Here is a 20,919-nt window from a genome sequence, read left to right as displayed (position 1 = left end):
GTTATATAAATAAAATTTTTGCAGTAGATATTTAACATAAGATGAATTATTATGTCTGTCACTGATGTCCTGGAAGATAGCAATTGCATTTAGCTCAATTTGTACTGTGAGGAGGCAGACTTTGGCATTTTTGTATAGTTCATTTCACAATGCAACGCAAATGAGGCTACTGATAGGTGTTATTTGATAATGCTGCTTGCTATGTTTGATGGAACTGTTCTCCCAATTTACAATTCCATCAACAACTCAGTAAACAAAAAGAAAATCTGTTTCAACTTAAAAATTTTAAAGAAAATCATTTACTCTCTACTATAATTTAAACTTTTTTCACTCTGTAATACTATTGTGCTGTAAGAAATGATGAACAGGATGTTTAATAAGAACCAGAGAAGACATGTATAAAGTAATGCAAAATGAAGTGAGCAGTACCAATTATATTATTGTATAATAGTACATTATTATACAATAGGAATGATATTATAAATATAAAGAATTTTAAAAGGCTTAGAAATCACAATTCAACAGGACTAATGATGAAACATGCTACCCACTCTAGACAGAAAGGACATGCACCCACAGTACATGCAGAGGCACATTTTGTTTGTTTGTTTTTTACACGGCCAAAGTAGAAATTTGTTTGGCTTCATTCAGAAATATGTTTGTAACAGGTTTTGTTTTTCTTGCTTTTTCAACAGGAGAGAAGAGTAGGAGGAAGAGAATTTAGAACCAGAATTTTAAAAATAAATTAAATTTTAAAATTCTTATCACTTATGTTAACTGGCTAATTTCTTTTGTTTTACTATGTTTTATTAACATTATACTATATTAAAATATGTTTGCATCTCACTTGCAAATTCTTGGCAGAGACCAAGCCAGCCTAATTACTTTAATTTTAGTCTACAGCTAGCACTGCTGAAGACAAGTGAGTGTCTTGGGAGTGAGAGAGCACAGGGTGATAGAAGAGAGCAGGTAGGACCTAAGATATTGGTAGCATAACATGTAGGAATCTTTCATTGAGCTTAGTGTCCAGCTATCATAACTTCACTCTGCTACCCCATTCTAGAAGAGTCATGATTAACTATAGACTAGAATTCAGAGCTTCATAAACTTTTTTCCCCTGGTGATACCAGATGAGGTCCCACTACCCACAGTTTAAAAAGCACTGAACTAGATCAATATTCATATTTTTATTTGTTGCCCAAAATTTCTAGGAATGTAGAAGTCAACTAAGGTTTCACCTCACACTCAGCAAGTTGGAAAAGAAAACAAAAGATAGGAATAGTCAATGTTGGAGCAGTTATAGAAAGACCAGCAAGCTAATTCATTGTTGATAGAGCTGTGAATTAGTACAACCACTCTGAAAAACAACTTAGAATTATGCAAATAAAGGAAAGATCAAAATGTCTACACCTGTCAAAATTCCACTGCTAAGCATGTACCCCAAGATGGTCATTGACCAAAAAAAAGGCTCCATATATACCACAATATTTATAGCAGTACTTTCTGTGGTAGTAAAAAACTGGAAACAAAATAGATATCCAATGATTACAGAATGACTAAACAAATCACGGTACATAAATGTAATGAAAGTTTAGTGTGCTTTAAGAAATAATGGGCATGATGAATATAGAGAAGCATAGGTAGGCAGATGAAATCATGAAAAGTTAAGCAAGCATATCTAAGAAAAAATATATACAAAACAATTGAAAATTAAAATTTTAAGATTATAAAGAACAAGATAGATAAGAAGACACCCACATCCATTCCTTTGCAGAGGTTGGACAGGGGTGGGAAGGTGTCCAACATTGGGATCAAACATTGCATAAAATTGCAAATTATTTTATGAATTAATCAGTTTTGCTGAATTCTTTTCCCTTCTTTTTTATTACTGAAAAACATATTTCATATGAGAAATGGCATTCCAGGAAGGGGAAAGAAGAGACATGGGGAATATCTAGGCAATATTAGAACAAAATATGTCTTTAAATAATGAATGGATAACACAATGATCCATGAGAATTCCAAAGGACTAATGATGAAAAATGTTATCCACCTCCAGAGAGAGAAACTGATGAATGCTGAGTGGAGATTGAGGTTGTAGTTTTTCATTTTTAAAATTTCTTTCCCTTTTTTTTGCAATGTGGCTAATATGGAAATACGTTCTGCATGATTTCACATGTATAATGGATATCATATTACTTGCCTTCTCAATGGGTGGGAGAGGGGCTAGAAGTGGATAAAGAACTTGGACCTCACAATTTTTAAAAATTAATGTTAAAAATAAACAAACATAATTTAAAAGAAAAAATAATGAGTCAGGGTCTATGCCCCACATAAACTCTGAGAGGAAAATCCTCTACAGAATTACATGGTGACACCAAGAAAAGGGAAGATAATTCTAGAGCTGAATGGCCTATGTGCCGCTGCTCTTCTTGCATGTAGTATCATTCTCTCAGCATTCAGCAAATGTTTAGGCATCTACTATGTACAAAGTGTTACTCTAGGCACTAGGGATGCAAATAAAAAAGAAAAGTCATATAGCGCCTCTCCTTTAAAGCCCTTACAATCTGGTTCCAGCCTGCCTTTCTAGACTTAGTATATATTACTCCTCTTTATAGTCAATACAGCCAAACTGGTCTACTCGCTGTTTCTCAGCCATGAAATTCCATCTCTTGAGTCCATGCCTTGGAATAGAATGTACCTGAATGCAATCTCTTCTCTCTTCTACCTTTTAGAATCCCTACTTTTCTTCAAGTCTGAACTCAAAGGTCACCTCTGACATAAAACCTTTATTAATACCACCCCTCTAACACTGCCTCCCTCATTCCACAAAGTTACCTTGAATTTACTTTGTATACATCTTTTTATATTTTCTTATCTGTGAAGAATGTTGTTTTCATTAATAGAATATATGTTCCCCAATGAAACATACTATTTCATTCTTTGCTTTGTATTCCCAGTGCCCCACACATAGCCTGGAACACAGATAGTGCTTAATAGATAATAGTGTGCTTATTAATATGCCACCAATATAGACATTTGGTTCTACAAGTACCTGAGCTTATTTTTCTAAAAAACTACCTTGCTTACATACTTCCTTTAATCATGTAAAGACTTAAAAAAAAAAACTTTTCTACCACATTAACATTTTCTACTTAATCATAAATTTTTAGCCAGCAGAGAAAGTTTGTATCTTGATAATAAGTATTATGCTGCACTAACAAGTTACCACACATTTAAAATCTCCAAAGACGTTATCCCATGATATAAGAAATGAGTTTGTCACACAATATGTATGCATTCCTAAAATCAGACTTCAGATAGCAAGCACAACATGAAATCTAACATGTGATTCAGTGTTCTTAATTTCCCACTTTTTAAGTACTGCTGATTATCAGCATGCTCTCCATGCAGTGTTTAAGACCATATGGTAGATTTATCTCCCCTACCGAATTCAGCTCATTAAGGGCTAAACAAATATTACCAGGTGCTATCATTAAAGTGTAAAATACAAGGATGTATTTGCTAGGTGATCTTGTATTTCCAGATCTAATACCTACAGACAAAATATCATCATAACTGTCAATTTATACTATATTTCAGAACTGCTTTTGAAAAAACTACTTAAATTGGTTTAAACATAAAATAGTTTGTGGTAAACAGCACATAGATCTCAAACTCAACTAGTTTTTAGTAGTGATATCAAGGTTAAATATTTTGCCATCACATTAGCCTAGGTGTAGGCAGCCTGAAACATGCGTGTAGAAGCTGTTACAGTTCATATTTTAATAGCCACATAAACAAGTTGCTGCTCTGCTGCCTTTTTTTTACTTTTTGAGAAGTGCTACCACCAGCTTTGAAAGTCTGCAGTGCTGCCCTCTTTGTCCTAGTGAAAATAGTTTGACTCACAATCAACAATTTCTCTTCTGCTTTCTCCAGTTAGTAAACAACTAGAAGAAAAAGCAACAATCACAAAAAGCTGTCTGGTTCCAGCAAAAAACAGGTCATGCTGGACTAATCTTGTTTCCCTTTTTGACAGAGCTATTATTACAAAACAAATGCTGTAGACAGAGTTTGCCTAGATCTTAAGAAAGTGTTTGATAAAATATTTCTGGCTATTAATGTGGGAAAATATGAAGGGATGTGAGCTAGATAATAGTATATTTAAAATACTTTGAACATGATTGAGTAGCTAAATTCAGAGAAGAAATGAATGGTCTAATGACAACTTGGAAGGAAGTCTCAAGTGAAGAACCTCAGCATGCTTACAACTATAATGACACAAGGCCTACAAAGTTAACACATATAATGACAGAGTCCAGAACCAAAAAACAGGAAATCTAATAAGATGAAATTTAAGTAGGAATAAATGTAAAGTCTTACTCTCAGAATAAAAACACTGCCTTCGTGAATACGAGTTGGGAAAGACGTGGCATACAACAATTTGTTTGACAAAGGTCTAGGGGTTTTGGTAGACTACAAATTGAATATCAGTCAATAAATTAAACAAAAGGTAACATAGTCTTGGGCTGGACTAAGAAAGAAGATAATAGTTCCACTATACTTTGATGTGTTCAGACATTTGGAATTGTTTTCAAATTTGAGAGCCACATAAGCTAGAGAGTGACCAGAGGAAAGCAACGAGGATGATCAAAAGTCGAGTCCATGATACACAATGAGCAATATCGTTCATTCTTTGTTTTCAAAAAAGACTGATATCTTGACTTGTGCTTGAATTGGATTTAAGTGAGGTAGAGCTGCACAAAATCATCAGCCTCGCTCTCTCTTCCTGAGTCATCAGAGTCCAGTAGCAAGACAAAAGTCAGGATGACTGGTGATGGCTCAGGATGCAATGGATGGCTTTGGCAGATGTCTGACCAAGCTCTAAGAGCTCCAAAGCACCTGTTTTAGCTGCATCTATGGCCATTGGAACAAATTGTTTTCATTCACCCATTCTACCGAGTAAAATTTTCACATGCGTGGGGTAGACATCTGCCTAATTCACTAACAGGTCTGAGGCCTATTGGTTGTCCTCAACCTGGTTTAGCCCATCTACCAAGACAGTTTACCAAGACGTGGCCACTGCACATACTACAGCTCCTAGGAGCCACAGGTAAGAATTGAGTGAAGGTGGACACCAAAGGTGGAAAAGAAGTCCTGAAAAGGCCTCAGCAAGCTGTCATACTACAGGTGCTGGTCCTCCCTCAACACCTCATACACCCCATGATATATAAAGACTAGTTTAAGTGATAATGTTTGTGTTATAGAAAAGAAGATTCAAGAGAGATTTGATAGCTATTTTCAAGTATCTGAAGGGCTGTCATGTGGATAAGGAATTAAATTTGTTCTCCATAGGGTATAATGGTCAAAATTTGCAGAGTTGCACATTTGGATGTGATATAAGGAAAAATTTCCTTCTAGTTTTCCTTCTATAATTTTGAGCTATACAAAACAGTAATGATATTCTTTAGGAGACAAAGGGTTATACTCCCTGGAAGAAAAGAGTGGATTACCATTTATCAAATACCTTGTGATGGTGGTTCTTTGGTTGCTGAAGTCCCATCTAACTAAAAATCTGTGATTCTGTGACCATTTAACATAGGATAAGAGTATTACAGGTTTAGAGGTGGAAAGAAGCTTAGAAGCTATGTAGTCCAACACCTCATTTTACAAATAAGGAAACCTACCCCAGTATCCCAGGAGGTTTTGCCTTGATAGAATATTTTGGGGGGTTGATAACCCCTGAAACAGACCATGAGATCCTCAAGGTTAGGAAGCCTACCTTCCACTTCCAATTTGTCAAGTCCCTAGCATGCAGCAGCCCCTCAATAAATGTTGCTGATGAGAAACAAAATACAAAAACTAAAAAACTTTTTAAAGGACACTAACAGATGGAAGTATAATTAAATTTGTTCAACGGAAAAAACAATTCCCTAGTAAATTTTAAGATAGAAGTTAAGCTACCCTCCATAAAATCTTAATGAGATTTTGGTTTAAGGTGATGAAAGACAACATTGCAATTAATTTTAAATCTAAATGCAGAAAAAAAGACCAATATTCAACCTCTGACCCAAAAATGATACAGAAGAGTAAAAAGATTACTTTTACTATAATTCATTTTCATAAAGCTAACCCTACCAGCAGATTTCCCTATTATTAAACTACAGAAGAGAAAAGCTGTTTTTCCTGTCCATTAGCTCCAACTAGAGCCACCTTAGATACACATAAGAATAAGAAAAACTTGACAATTTAACATACCCACTTCAGCCAGTGTTTTGATACATGACTCCACTGAGGCTTTCTGTACTGGGTTTAACCAGGTACAGTTGTAAATTCTAAAGGCAGACTGAAGCAGCTGAATAAAAACCGGCTGATGAGTCTAAAACAGAAGGGAAAATGCATAAACATGTAAGTGAACCTTTAAAATATTAGGCATAGTACCTTGAATTTTCAAAACCTTCATCAAATTGCAACTAGTTCTTTACCTTGCACTATTATCATAAATTGAATCAGGAAAAATATAACTTTCCTTAAAACTAAATATGTGGACTGAAAAAAAGAGTATGTGTGTATGTATATATATATACATGCACATATGTACATACATATATATATACTAGACAGAAACCTTAAAATATTAAAATATCTATTATCTTAAAAATACAAATTATTTTCCTTATGAATAGAAATGTTTTTCACTTAATGGGAAAGTAGAAAAGATAAAATGGGAACTATATTTAATAAATTTTCTCTAAAGAGAAAAAATTTAACATGATACATGTATGATCATGCCTATTGATTTATGGGATAATATCATTAATATTATCTTTTAGCAAACAGACTAAATTCAGTCTCCCGATTCTCATGTACATGAAAATGGAGAGTGGGGATGGCCCTCCCTCCCTTTTCATTGGCCCTTTCATTTACAAAAAAGCCTAGCAAACTCATACAGGCTAATAGTTTGTACTTTATATAGAAATGGCTCTCTGACAAAAGCAAATGAATGAAAAGACTTGTACTTCAAAGAGGATTAATTAGCTTTCTATTATAAAACTTTTGCTTGACTTACCTGAAGGCTTGTACTGTTGTCTGAGAAGGGAGAATTAAAGAAGCCACTAACAATATTCATGATTGGCTCTGTTACACACTTTTCTAAAAAGATGTCTGCATGCTTTCTATCTGTAGTTGTGTTACAAACCTACACAGGAAAATAAAAAGAGGCCACAATGCTTGCACACAATATTTCAATAACAAATCAACATTTTATTATATAAATATATACTCCACCCAATGTATTTAAATATAAAAGTTAAATACAAATATTTTTATTGTGGCATTTAGTGTTCCCCCTAAAATCCCAGCCTGCCATACCTTTCATTTTTCTGAATTTTCTTCAAAATACACTATAATTTCCTCCTTGAAACAAATTTCTTATATACCACCCATCTATTCCTTTCTCACCAATATCCTTCAGCCTGTTTAATTCTTAGTCACTCTGCACTCCACTAATTAAATTGGTATTTCCAGAAACATCATTTTTCTTCTATATTTCAGTATTTCAAAGTTGAAGAGTGCTGCCTCTACTGATGCAGATCACAACTCTTCTGCACTCAACAGACAACCTTTTTTGAATTCTTATGACAGGAAAATTCATTATCTTATAGCCAACTTAGAATAGAAAGGCTGGTCCTCCAACTCCAGATTCATACTTCAAGGGGCTTTCTAGCATGTATTTTGCTAGCATGGCCTTCCGTCTCTACTTCTAACTCCACTTTGTATGTTGTCTCCTAGTATTAGGATAAAAACTCTTTGAAGATAGGGACTGTTTTACTTACTTGTATTTATATCCCCAGTACTTAGCACAGTGCCTGGCACATGGTAGCACTTAATAAATGTGTTTGAAGTCATTTTTTTCTTTCAAGGCTGCCTCCATATTCATGATGAGGCATTATAAAGGATTTACTTCTAGAAATGAGAACATGCTAAAATAATAATATGAATGATATAAGAGTAAAAAGAATTGTTAAATATGACTAATCGCTATTTTAATTTCTCTTCAACTTCACCTAAAACATCTAGGCTATAGCAAAGCACAACAGAAAAGATTCAATTAAGAAAGGAAGAAGAGACTATTAGAATTTTTTTTAATTCTGAATTTTCACTCAACATAAATTTAATTAGTGTCTACTATTTGCAGAATATTATCCTAAGCACCAGGGTGGAAGTGGGGAGTAAGTGATAGAAATTCAAACATAAGTAATAAATGATTGCTACCCTCTGAAATTTACAGTCTAGTAGGGTGGACACAACACAAATGAAAATAGCTACAATTCGAGATGAACTGCATGAGCTAAGGTATGAAAACAGGAAAACATAGAACATGTTCAGGGGACAGAAAACTGAGACTCAGCACAGACTATTGAGGATAGAGGGTTTAGTGTGAGATGAGGCTAGGAGGGCCTTGAAAACCAGGAGACAGATTTGTACATAGGTAATATTGAGCCAGAGGAGAAGGAAGTGGTGATCACATCTCTGTATAATGAAAGATTTTCTTTATTGCAATGTCACTTGATTGGAGGCAGAGACACTGTAACAACAATAACAATAATAATAATAGTAATAATTTGTGGTCAGAACTTTTGATTGCATCAGTGCAGAGAATTCCCTATATAAAAACTCCATCCACAAATGCAGATCAACAACTGATCCTTAACTTACAGACTTAAAGGAATGTTTGGAGCATCAACTGTCATACTCATGGTCACATAGCTACTGTGTATCAGAGGTATGTAAGACAAATATTTATGTAACACTTAAAAGACTACAAAAGACCTTCATATGTTACATCTGACAAAAATCCAATGAAATACTACAGCTATTATTATTATAAATGAAGAAACTGAGACTCAGAGAAACTGAAATTTGACCAGTCACACAGCTACTAAATATCAGAGGCAGGATCTAAACCTAGATCTTCCTGACCCCATGTCAGTTACTTTATTCACTGTACTATGCTGTCTTGGATTACAATAATCCAGGTGGGGGACAATAAAGGCCTGAACAAGTGTAATGGGGCTATGAATGGAAAGCCTGGGGGTAGAGAGAAGGTAACAGTGAAAGTAGAAAATGCAATCAAGCACCTACTATTAAATACTACTATGTGCCAGGCACTACATTAGGCTCTGGAAATAGAAGAGCTTACATTCTTTTATGGGCAACAAAGATGTACATGTGAGAATTTATATAAAGCAAATATAAGAAAGTTTGAGAAGGGGTGGGCACTAACAGTTGAGGGGAGCAACAGGAAAGGACTCATGTAGGAGGTTATGGCAGAGTTCAGCTTTGAAGGAAGCTAAGAATCTCTACTAATATGTGAAGATAAGGAGGGAGGGCATTGCATCCACAGGAAAAAATCAGGCAAAGGCATTGGGAGGAAATGGGATATATGAAAAAGTAAAAGTAGACCAGTTTTGCTGATCACAGAATCATAAAATAGGTAAAGCTAAGTAATGTATAATTAGTCTGGAAAGGTAGATTGGAGGCAGGCTGTAAAGACTTTAAATGTCAAATAAAGGAGTTTGTAGTTGATCTTAGGGGCAACAGGAAGGCCATTAGAGAACTTTTTGAGCAGGTCAGACTGCTGATTAAGGCAGAAAAGTAGATTATAAAGGTGAGAGAACTAAGTCAAGGAGGCCAATAAGGAGCCTACTGCAACAGTCCAGGTAAGAGGTAATAAGGATGTAAACCAGAGCGGTGACTCTGAATGGAATCTCATACACACAAGTATGAGTAAAGTATCATGGAAAATTATAAGGGCAGTTGCCAGAGCTCTAAATCTGAAGGAATTTAGAAGAAACTTACGGGTAGGGCCAGCAATAAATAATTGAGCATAAAAAACATGAATGTTTCTAACAGAAGAACTAAGTATATTGTATTGAAATAAACCTTTATCTTGCTTGATACACATTACTTAGTACTGAACAACTGCAGCTTGAACCCCAGACTTTGTCTCTTGGTAGCCACCTCCTAGACCTCATAGTGATATCTTGTTTGGACCCTGCTTCCACTCTGTCACTTTTAGTTCCAAGAGTCTTCTGCCAGTTCTTAGCCTCAATCTTCTTTCACTTCACTGTTCATTCTCATCTATACATGAACCTTTTTTACCTTCTCCTTCCCTTTATCCAATTCAGAGTAAATTCAGTCAGTCTTATGACCCCCATTCAATCATAGCTCTTGACAGGCAGGGCCAAGGTAAACAACACAGAAATGGGGAAAAGGATAATAAGAAGGTTTCAAAGAAGGACCCATCCAGAAAGAATGAAAGCATTTCCATATGTATTTAGAGTAATTAAGACAAGAAAAGACAATATTAGAGCTGAAAAGTGTACAGTAAAAATCCAAAATTGGAGCTACCTGCTCCAATCTGAGAACTAGGTAGAATAATAGGTAGAATGCTATGTCTAGATTCAGGAACATCTGGATTTAAATCCAGCCTCATACACTTCTAGCTATGTGACCCTGGGTAAGTTGCTTAACCTGTTTGCATCAATTTCCTCAACTATAAAATGGGAATGGTAGTAGTACAAAACTCCCAGAGTTGTAAGGAGAAAATGAAATAATATTTGTAAAGCACTTAGCACACAGTGCCTGGAACATAGTAAGCTTTAAACACTAGCTATAAGTATTAATAGTATTGTTATGACTATTATTATTCATTGTATACCATGAAACATGAGGTAAAATAAAATGTTTATTTTATTAAGCAAACTCTAACCTTTCAAGGGAAATAGTGAGTAAATTGCAAAATTCAAGAGACATAATAAAGGGCAGAACAAACATAAAATAGTCACAAATTTATTATGTTTTCAAGTATCTGTTACTCTGGCCCTTGGCAAATCAAGGTTAGTTTCTGCTGGCAAAATGACTAAACTAGAACTACTCGAAATGGTGCCAACAACAACAGGTAAACTGGTCTTCCAAAGAGAGCTCATAATTGTGACTTTTAGTTTCCTTTTTTTTTTTTTTTTTTTAGTTCTCAGTGACATAATAGTGCTTCATATATAGTTATATTTAATGATTTTGTTACATTAAAAACTGACTAGAATTTGTTTCTCAAATTATCTTGACAAAAGTGATTTTTTTTTTATAATTAAATTTATTTATTTAACTTTTAACATTCATTTTCACAAAATTTTGGGTTACAAATTTTCTCCCCTTTTATCCCCTCCCCCCCCAAACACCAAGCATTCTAATTGCCCCTATGACCAATCTGCTCTCTCTTCTATCATCCCTCTCTGCCCTTGTCTCCATCTTCTCTTTTGTCCTGTAGGGGCAGATAGCTTTCTATACCCCTTTACCTGTATTTCTTATTTCCTAGTGGCAAGAACATTACTCGACAGTTGATCCTAACACTTTGAGTTCCAATTTCTCTTCCTCCCTCCCTCCCCACCCCTTCCCTTTGGAAGGCAAGCAATTCAATATAGGCCATATCTGTGTAGTTTTGCAAATGACTTCCATAATAGTTGTGTTGTATAGGACTAACTATATTTCCCTCCATCCTATCCTGTCCCCCATTACTTCTATTCTCTTTTGATCCCATCCCTCCCCATGAGTGTCGACCTCGAATTGCACTCTCCTCCTCATGCCCTCCCTTCTATCATCCCCCCCACCCTGCTTGTCCCCTTATCCCCCACTTTCCTGTATTGTGACATAGGTTTTCCTACCAAAATGAGTGTGCATTTTATTCTTTCCTTTAGTGGAATGTGATGAGAGTAGACTTCATGTTTTTCTCTCACCTCCCCTCTTTATCCCTCCACTAATGAGTCTTTTGATTGCCTCTTTTATGAGAGATAATTTGCCCCATTCAATTTCTCCCTTTCTCCTCCCAATATATTTCTCTCTCACTGCTTGATTTCATTTTTTTTTTTAAGATATGATCCCATCCTATTCAATTCACTCTGTGCACTCTGTCTCTATGTATGTGAGCGTGTGTGCATGTGTAATCCCACCCAGTACCCAGATACTGAAATGTTTCAAGAGTTACAAATATTGTCTTTCCATGTAGGAATGTAAACAGTTCAGCTTTAGTAAGTCCCTTATGACTTCACTTTGCTGTTCACCTTTTCATGGTTCTCTTCATTCTTGTGTTTGAAAGTCAAATTTTCTTTTCAGCTCTGGTCTTTTCATCAAGAATACTTGAAAATCCTCTATTTCATTGAAAGACCATTTTTTCCCCTGAAGTATTATAGTCAGTTTTGCTGGGTAGGTGATTCTTGGTTTTAGTCCTAGTTCCTTTGACTTCTGGAATATCCTATTCCATGCCCTTCGATCCCTTAATGTAGAGGCTGCTAGATCTTGTGTTATCCTGATTGTATTTCCACAATATTTGAATTGTTTCTTTCTAGCTGCCTGCAGTATTTTCTCCTTGACCTGGGAACTCTGGAATTTGGCCACAATGTTCCTAGGAGTTTCTCTTTTTGTATCTCTTTCAGGCGGTGTTCTGTGGATTCCTTGAATATTTATTTTGCCCTCTGGTTCTAGAATCTCAGGGCAGTTTTCCTTGATAATTTCATGAAAGATGATGTCTAGGCTCTTCTTTTGATCATAGCTTTCAGGTAGTCCCATAATTTTTAAATTGTCTCTCCTGGATCTATTTTCCAGGTCTGTTGTTTTTCCAATGAGATATTTCACATTATCTTCCATTTTTCCATTCTTCTCTCTTTGTTCTGTGATTTCTTGGTTTTGCATAAAGTCATTAGCCTCCATCTGTGCCATTCTAATTTTGAAAGAACTATTTTCTTCAGTGAGCTTTTGAATCTCCTTTTCCATTTGGCTAATTCTGCTTTTGAAAGCATTCTTCTCCTCATTGGCTTTTTGAACCTCTTTTGCCAATTGAGTTAGGCTAGTTTTCAAGGTGTTAATTTCTTCAACATTTTTTTGGGTCTCCCTTAGCAGGGAGCTGATCTGCTGTTCATGCTTTGACTTCATGTCTCTCATTTCTCTTCCCAGCTTTTCCTCCACCTCTCTAACTTGATTTTCAAAATTCTTTTTGAGCTCTTCCATGGCCTGAGCCCATTGGGTGGGCTGGGACACAGAAGCCTTGATTTCTGTGTCTTTGCCTGATGGTAAGCATTGTTCTTCCTCATCAGAAAGGAAGGGAGGAAATGCCTGTTCGCCAAGAAAGTAACCTTCTGTAGTCTTATTTCTTTTCCCTTTTCTGGGCATTTTCCCAGCCAGTGACTTGACCTCTGAATATTCTCCTCACACCCACCTCGCCTCCTGATCTTCCCAGCCAGCGTTTGGGGTCTGAGATTCAAATGCTGCTTCCAGCCTCAGGGCTTTTGGCGGGGGCAGGGCTGCTATTCAGTATGAGATTATGTTCTGGTGCTGAGGTCGGGGCAGGGCCACCTCTCAGGCTCAGTTCCCTCAGGGGGTTTATGCACAGACCTTCCACAATGGATTCAGGCTCCCGCCCACTTGAGGAGCCCCTGTCTGCAGCCGCCTCTCAGCTTCTACCTCCCGGGGGGCCTGAATTATGGGGGCACCCCACTCCCCTCTCGACCCGCCAAAGAGACTCTCTCACCCACCCCTGTCACCTGTGGGTGGAGGGACTTGTGCGGCCGCTGGAGATCCCGTCCCTGAAGCCTGCTCGGATCTGTTTCTCTCGGTGCCGCAGCCGTGGCCACAGCAGGTCTGGGCTGGGCTTTGCGTCTGCAGCGCGACGGACCTTTTGCGAGAGGTTTGCAGATCCCTCTGTGGGTGGAGGGACCCGCGTGGCCGCTGGAGATCCTGTCTGTGAAGCCTGCTCGGATCTTTTCCTCTCGGTGCCGTGGCCACTGCAGGGCTGCCCTCAGCTCCCAGTCCCGGCGCCCAGTCCGACAAAAGTGATTCTGATGATAAATTTTAGTATGTTCCCACACTCAAAACAGATTTGTATTTCATTTAATTCTAGGACTTGGGGTGCTCTACAGATCATTTCAGTAGGCAGCTGAGACTATTCTCCGGCTTTAACAGCAGTGTGAAAACTCCAGTTGAATCCAAGATTCCTTTGTCTTCTCTAACCTTCCACCCCCTCCCCCAAACCAGTAACCACTGCTTAGAATTTCAAATATTTCTTAAATGCACATACATTTAGGAACCAAAAAAGCAACGTGTAAAACACTGGATCAAATATGAATACTGTTTTTTAAAATGTATCCTAAGTCTCAATAAATAAATATGTGAGTTAGTGATAAGTGATAGGATTCTACAAAGCAGATGAAATCAACTATGTATTTTGAATTTCTTTCTTTTCTCTCTAACAGAAGCTCTACTGAAAGTTATTATGGCTTCCAAAGGGACTCTGCTTAAATGGATCATCCAGTATTAGTCATAAGCATCAAGCCAAGGAAGTCTTTTTAGTCCTATCACATGAAAAAAAGGAGATATGTTTCAAATTATGAAACATCTATTCCATAATTAAGCTACGTATAACGAGAGAATGGCTCTAGTCATTTGTCTGAAAATGAAACAAAGTAATTATCCTAGTAAGCAGTGACATATTTTACAAACCATGTTATATGAGCTTCTTAATGGGCATCTGGAGGTACATTTCAGTGCTGCCAATATATCACTTAGAGGTGGTTTTAGTTGTTATCAGATCTCAAATTTAATGACAAAATTGTGTACATCTTCAAAAGAAAAAGAAATCTAGCCCATGAAGAATATTGCCCACAGTGCATTGGTGTGCTCTAATAATAAAAACTCAAAGCACCAGACTTACCCAGCACTGCAGTTATAATAGCCCAAAGAAAATCATTTCCCACCCTCAAAACATCTCTTTTTAGGTGCACTGAAACACTGAAGATCAAAAGGTACTGTCTGCAAATGATCTGAAAGCTATTTAACATCTTTTTAGAGACTAAATAAATACAGTAAATCATCTAGATTTGGACTACCAAATAGATAATTTACTAGCAAGTATGGTATGGTTCCTTTGGTGAGAAAAGAGGGAAAAAAAGAGGTAAGAAGGGAGATAGAAACTGGGACATACAGAGACAGATAAGACAGATGAGAGAGAGAGAGAGAGAGAGAGAGAGATGGAGACAGAGACAGAGAGACAGAGACAGAGAGACAGAGACAGAGAGAGAGAGACTAAGTTTTTAATAAAATGGCTAAGTCTTATCCAAACTTCTGTCCCCAGTGCCTAACACAGGGTTATATACATAGTGTATCAGATTATAGGTAATAGGGCTGGAAGAGATTTCAAAGGCCAATCCCTTCCTTTTACAGATGACGAAATTGAGGTCCAAGAAGGTAAAATAATTTTCCCAGGACCACACAGTATCTTGCTTACTAAATGCTTGTTATTATTGCTATTGAGTCTGACTGCAGAATGGGTGACATTTAATATTCAATTATTTTCCTACTTACTTGTATTGTATGCTTTCCAAGTTTTCAGCTAGACCTAGAGTCAAGAAGACCTAGGTTCAAATACATCATCAGACACTTAGCAGGCCATGTGACCCTGGGCAAATCACAGCCACTTTCTGAATCTGTTTCTTCATCTGTAAAAGGGGGGTGACAACACCTATTCCCCAGGTTGTAATGAGAGTAAAATGAGGTGTTTATAAAATACTTCACAAATCTTAAAGCACTATGTTAATGCTAGCTGTAACTAGCTGCATGATCCTTGACAAGTGCCTTCCTCTCTTGGAGCTTCAGTTGCCATACCTATGATATAAGAATACTGGGCTAGGTATTACCTTCCAACCCTAAAATTATGTGGTTCTATGATTTACATAGACATACATACAAATATACTACATTAACATATATAGATAATACATATAGACATCTGTGTGTTTTGTGTAGAAAAAGAGCCAGAGACAAATAACTTCTTCAAGTCTGAAGATATTGCTAATGATAGTGTTTTATCCATGTGGTATTGCCATTGAAAAGACCCAAAGTCCTTTTCACATTTACTACATATTGAGTCTTCTCATGTATATGGCTGTACAGAGCCCCACTGTTTGCAAGGACGGTTAGCTATTTACAGCTCTGCTGACTGAACAACTAGAACCACAGTGTTGATTAATCTCTGTGCTAAGTAGAGTGCCAGAAGATTCTGCCCTTGGCTCTGTCCTATTCAACATTTTTATCAATAACTAAAGTTCCAAAGCTGGAAGATATAAGTATGCTATGTAATAAAATGGAGAATCAAAGGTATCTCAATAGACTGAAATACTGGGCTAAAATAGAAATGATGAAACTTAATAGAAATAGGAGCTTAACACATAAATACTAAATGGGGGGTTGTGATGCTGACTTACAATCTATTGATGTGAAAAAAAGAATCTTTGTGCTTTCACAATATCTCAGAGCAAGAAGGGATCTCAGAGGCATTCAGAAATGACATCTACCTGTACACAAATCTGCTCTACCACACTTAAAAGTGTTCATTCAGACTTTGAAGTAAAGGAAAATCTACTATCTTCTGGGGAAGTCCATTTCACTTTAGAAAAGCTCTAATTCTTAAGTGTCTTTACAGAAAGTCTAATTTTCCTCTTTACAACTTCAACCCCTTATTCCTACTTTTTTCCTCTAGAGGCATGAAAAACAGCCATCTTCCATATGATAGCCTTTTGAAGGCAGCAACCACCCTCTTCCCCAAAGTCTTCCCTTCTCCAGTCTAAGTATGCCCAATTCCTTTAATGACCTTCATACAAGCAAAAACATGAGACCCTTTACCATTCTGAATACCCTATTCTGGATACTCTATAGATCACTACTATCTATCCATGTACTCTGTATCTTGTATGTACCTCTGTTTACATGTTGTCTCCTCTTTCAGAATGTAAGCTTCTGGAGGGCAAGAACATATATTTTTCTTTAATCCCTAGAATGTGGAGTGCCAGATACATAATAAGCACTTAAATACTTGTTGACTGACTGGCTTCCTAAAATGTGGCACACAAAGCACTGAACATAATTCTCCATACATAGTTTGACTTGAGTAGAGTACATACAGTAAGACTATCCATCATGATATATATTCACTCTGAAAATAGCCTGAGACTGGTGACTTTCATGGCCTGACTCATACTGAGGCAAAATATAAGGACTGATCTTATATTTTGATATGAGCCAACAATTATGTGACTATTTAAAATTCTAATAAAAACTTAAGTTACTTTTAAAATAGTCTGTAGTCTAATATGGAAATATATTTTGCATGCTGCACATGTACAATGTATATTAAACTGTTTGCCTTACCTTCTCAATGGGGAAGAGAAGGAGAGAATTTGGAACACAAAATTTTCAAAAACAAATGTTAAAAATTGTTTTTACATGTAACTGGTGAAAAGATATAATATTAAATTAAAAAATGACTTAGCCTTTGCAAAAAAAAAAAACAGGGAAAAAAACTAAAATAATCTATATTGTGGAAGGCAATAATCCCAGTATACTTTGACCACGTTGTCCCTTACCTAATACAAGATGGCCTTCCAGAACCAATTTTTGTTGCTGGACTATCACATATCTGAAATGAGTTGAAAATCACTAACTCTTTTTCTCCCAGTCAAGGATCCTGGCATTACCATGTGCCCTGCCTATCTGTCCTTCAGACCCCTGGCACTGTTATCTAATCTACTGTGGTAATTCAAGGAATTCTACACTTTTGCCATCCCTTAGGACTAACAGTCTTTGGAATCTGCTCTACAGCTCAACTTTCTTTTGCATGTCTCCATCAGTTAAGATTTTTAATTCAGCAAGGGTAGCGACTGTCTCAACTTATCTATTTATATCTCTAGCATTTAGCACTAGGAGATATAAATCCTTAACTAGTGCTTGGCACATAGTAAGTGCTTAATAAATGCTTTTGATTCCTTCATTCTTTTAATTGTGTAGCACATGTAAATTCTCAACCTCATTCTGTGGAACATTAGACTGCTTTCTTCACATCTAAGGAAAGTCTCACAGCGATCATACAATCCCCAGGGTTTAGTAGTCCTTCTTTCTTTTATCTTGGTGACATTCTTTTACCCTACAACAATGGTGAGGATTCTCTTCTGTCTCTTCAGATGATTCTTATATTTTGTTTTCCTATTGTTATACTTTTCAAGAAAAATGTCATTCTCCCCATTAACCTAAGAAGTACAGAGGCTTTCTTCAAGACTTCTCACCTTCTCTTCTAGCAGGAATACCATCTGGAATTTTGTTCATCATTGTTGTTGTTCAGTCATTTCAGTTATGTCTGATTCTTCATGACCCTACATTTGGGGGTTTCTTGGCAAATACACCAGAGTGAGGTTTCTCATTTCCTTTTCCAGCTCATTTTATGATGAGGAAACTGAGGCAAACAGGTGACTTCTTGGCCAGGGTCACACAGCTAGTAAGTATCTGAGGCCAAATTTGAACTCAGGTCTTCCAGACTCCAGGCCTTGCACTCTTTTCACTGTGCCACTTAGTTGTCTGAATTTTATTCATATGTACAATAACCATTATTTTGTACTGGCAAAATTCTGGACTCAATTGTGGGTTTTGCATTTTATAAGAGAAAACAATAAAATGAAGTCTCTAGGAGAGGTAGACTAAAATGATGACGGGGTTGGAGGCCATGCTCATTTAAAGGAACACTTGAAGGAACTGATATTTAGCTTAGACAAGTGAAGACTAAGAGAAGTCATGATAATTGTCTTTAAATGTTCAAAAGTATCTAATAATAAAATGGACAGAGGCTAGAGATTTTAAGTTATTTATTACAGAAAGTATGAAAATGTTTCAGGAAAATGTTCCTGCAGTGGATGGAGGACTGAACTAGATGACCACTACCATTAGACTCAAAGTAGACTCCTTTAACTCTGCTGTTCATGGATATTTTTAGCTCATACAATGTTAAGTCAACCAATAAGCACTTACTGTATGCCGTCATCATGTTAAGCAATAGGAATACAGAGAAAGGTAAACAACATACATCTTTTATCAAAATGATGAATACCTCATCTGAGTGCTGCAAGTCATGATAGCTGACTAATTGATTGTCCAAGTATTCCACAACTCTTGTCACATGTGAAATCAATGCATCTTACAGTAACATATTTGACTTGCTCATTGATGAGCTGTAACATCTGAGCATTACTTTATTGTTGCAAGACTAGGCATATGATGCACTTTCAAGCCATGTAATTAGACTGCATGGCACAGTGAGAGGACCTGGGCTGCCTTGGATCCAGGAAGACGGTTTAAACCCTTGCTCTGACATAGTGGTTATATGCCCGTGGGTAAGTTGCTTAGTCTCTCTGTGCTCTAGGTAGTTTTCTATGACCCTGTTTAGAGACGATGATGATCTGCATTGGTAGACGGAGTGACTAATACAATTTTTGTATTAGTCTTTCAACTTCCTATAGAATTTAAGGAACATTAACAAAAATAACTATCTTCCAGTTTTCCGGTAAGGTGACCTTTATATACAAAGTAAAAACCCGCTTACAATTAAACCTGTTTATTCATTAATATACATCTGAAAATTTGAGTTGTACTCCTAAAGAGTACCTTTTGAGAGGCTCTAGTTAAAGCTAAACATTGAGGAGACACTATAATAAATTCAGATTGCTTTTCTTTCTCTGCCACAGAAGGGAGGAAGTGGAAAAGCTGCCCTTATTCTCATGTTACCCCCCAAACTCCATTAATTTCTTACTTTCCAAACTCTATCAATGGTGGATTCACTTGGAACACTGCATTATTCCTGAAATTTCATAAATTCAAGACCTCAGACAATATATTTTGTTAAGTTAAACAATAATTAAATTTCTAGTTTATCAAAAGAGCTAAAATCAAGGTTCCTTGAATATTTATGAGCATAATATTGAATAAAGGATACTAATTTGGGAGAAGCCGTGGCAAATATCAAATGAAAGATGCCAAGGAAAATCTTTTGTTGTATGTCCTACTTTCCTAATAGAGATTTATATGTGACCTTGATCTTTTTAAAATTTATCTTCAATTCATAGCACTGTGCTCACTCTGCAAATCACTCTGTAATCTGTTTAATGTCTTCTTGCAATTCAAGAGCACAGTCATTAGGATGTATCAGCTAAATATTTTTGTCTCAAGGGTCTTTCATGATGTTTATAGCTAGAAACACCTCTATGAAGGCAACGGAGTATTTGGGGGCTACATATTTGGTCCATTTCAATTCATTTTATTTTATCTAAATGTGAGTCAATATTCCACAGGATACTTAGAAGCTAGAGCTAGCTCATAATTATATAAAATAGATTGAATAAAACTGGATCTCACATGCTAATAACAAATCTATAGATATGGTAAAAATCTAGATAGGATGCCATTAGTGATATTTAATTAAATTCTGTAAGTCTTTTTAATTTTCTACTATGTGAAAGTGTAATAGGCACTGGGAAAAATATGAAAAACAACATTATTCAAATTTAATATTGAGTTGTGTTATAAACAAATAACTATGACACAAGGAAAGGTATAATAAGCTTAAGACAAAAGTCCAGGCAAATTTCTGTGGGAAATCTGAAGGAGATATTACATCCTGAGGAGGGAGGACAGGTAAAAAGACTTTATGAAGGAAACATTATCTAAGATATGTCTTGAAGAGAAGGTTTTCAACAGAGATTCTGGATATGAAGACAAACAAAAGTACAGAATAAGGACAAGGTAGAAAAAAGGATGAGCAATAGAGGGTAATTAAAAAAGACACAGTAAGAGAAATTTATTAAATTTTGTATACCCTTTGACAGGGGACAGCTAGGTGGCACAATGGACAGAGCACTGGGCTTGAAACTAAGAAGATTCCTTGCTGAATTTAAATCCAACCTCAGACACTTAACAGCTGTATGACCCTGGGAAAGCCACTTAATTCTGTTTGCCTCAGTTTCCTTATCTATAAAATGAGCTAGAGAAGGAAAT

General features: G+C 36.4%; 1 protein-coding gene across 2 annotated transcripts in view; it reads right to left on the bottom strand.

Annotated features, from left to right (window-relative positions):
• ITPR2 (inositol 1,4,5-trisphosphate receptor type 2) overlaps window positions 1-20,919 on the bottom strand; it is a 510,130-nt gene that overhangs the window by 220,012 nt on the left and 269,199 nt on the right. For both annotated transcript variants that reach the window (XM_072653450.1, XM_072653451.1), the window contains 2 exons: window positions 7,070-7,198; window positions 6,259-6,379 (listed from right to left, as the gene is read on the bottom strand). In XM_072653450.1, the coding sequence (XP_072509551.1) occupies window positions 6,259-6,379; window positions 7,070-7,198 (250 nt within the window). The remainder of the gene's footprint in view (window positions 1-6,258; window positions 6,380-7,069; window positions 7,199-20,919) is intronic.

The sequence above is a fragment of the Notamacropus eugenii genome, chromosome 3 (assembly GCF_028372415.1).
Source record: "Notamacropus eugenii isolate mMacEug1 chromosome 3, mMacEug1.pri_v2, whole genome shotgun sequence".
Classification (NCBI taxonomy): domain Eukaryota; kingdom Metazoa; phylum Chordata; class Mammalia; order Diprotodontia; family Macropodidae; genus Notamacropus; species Notamacropus eugenii.
The sequence above is the reverse complement of the archived record's forward strand: the minus strand, read 5'-3'. Positions and strand labels throughout refer to the sequence as shown.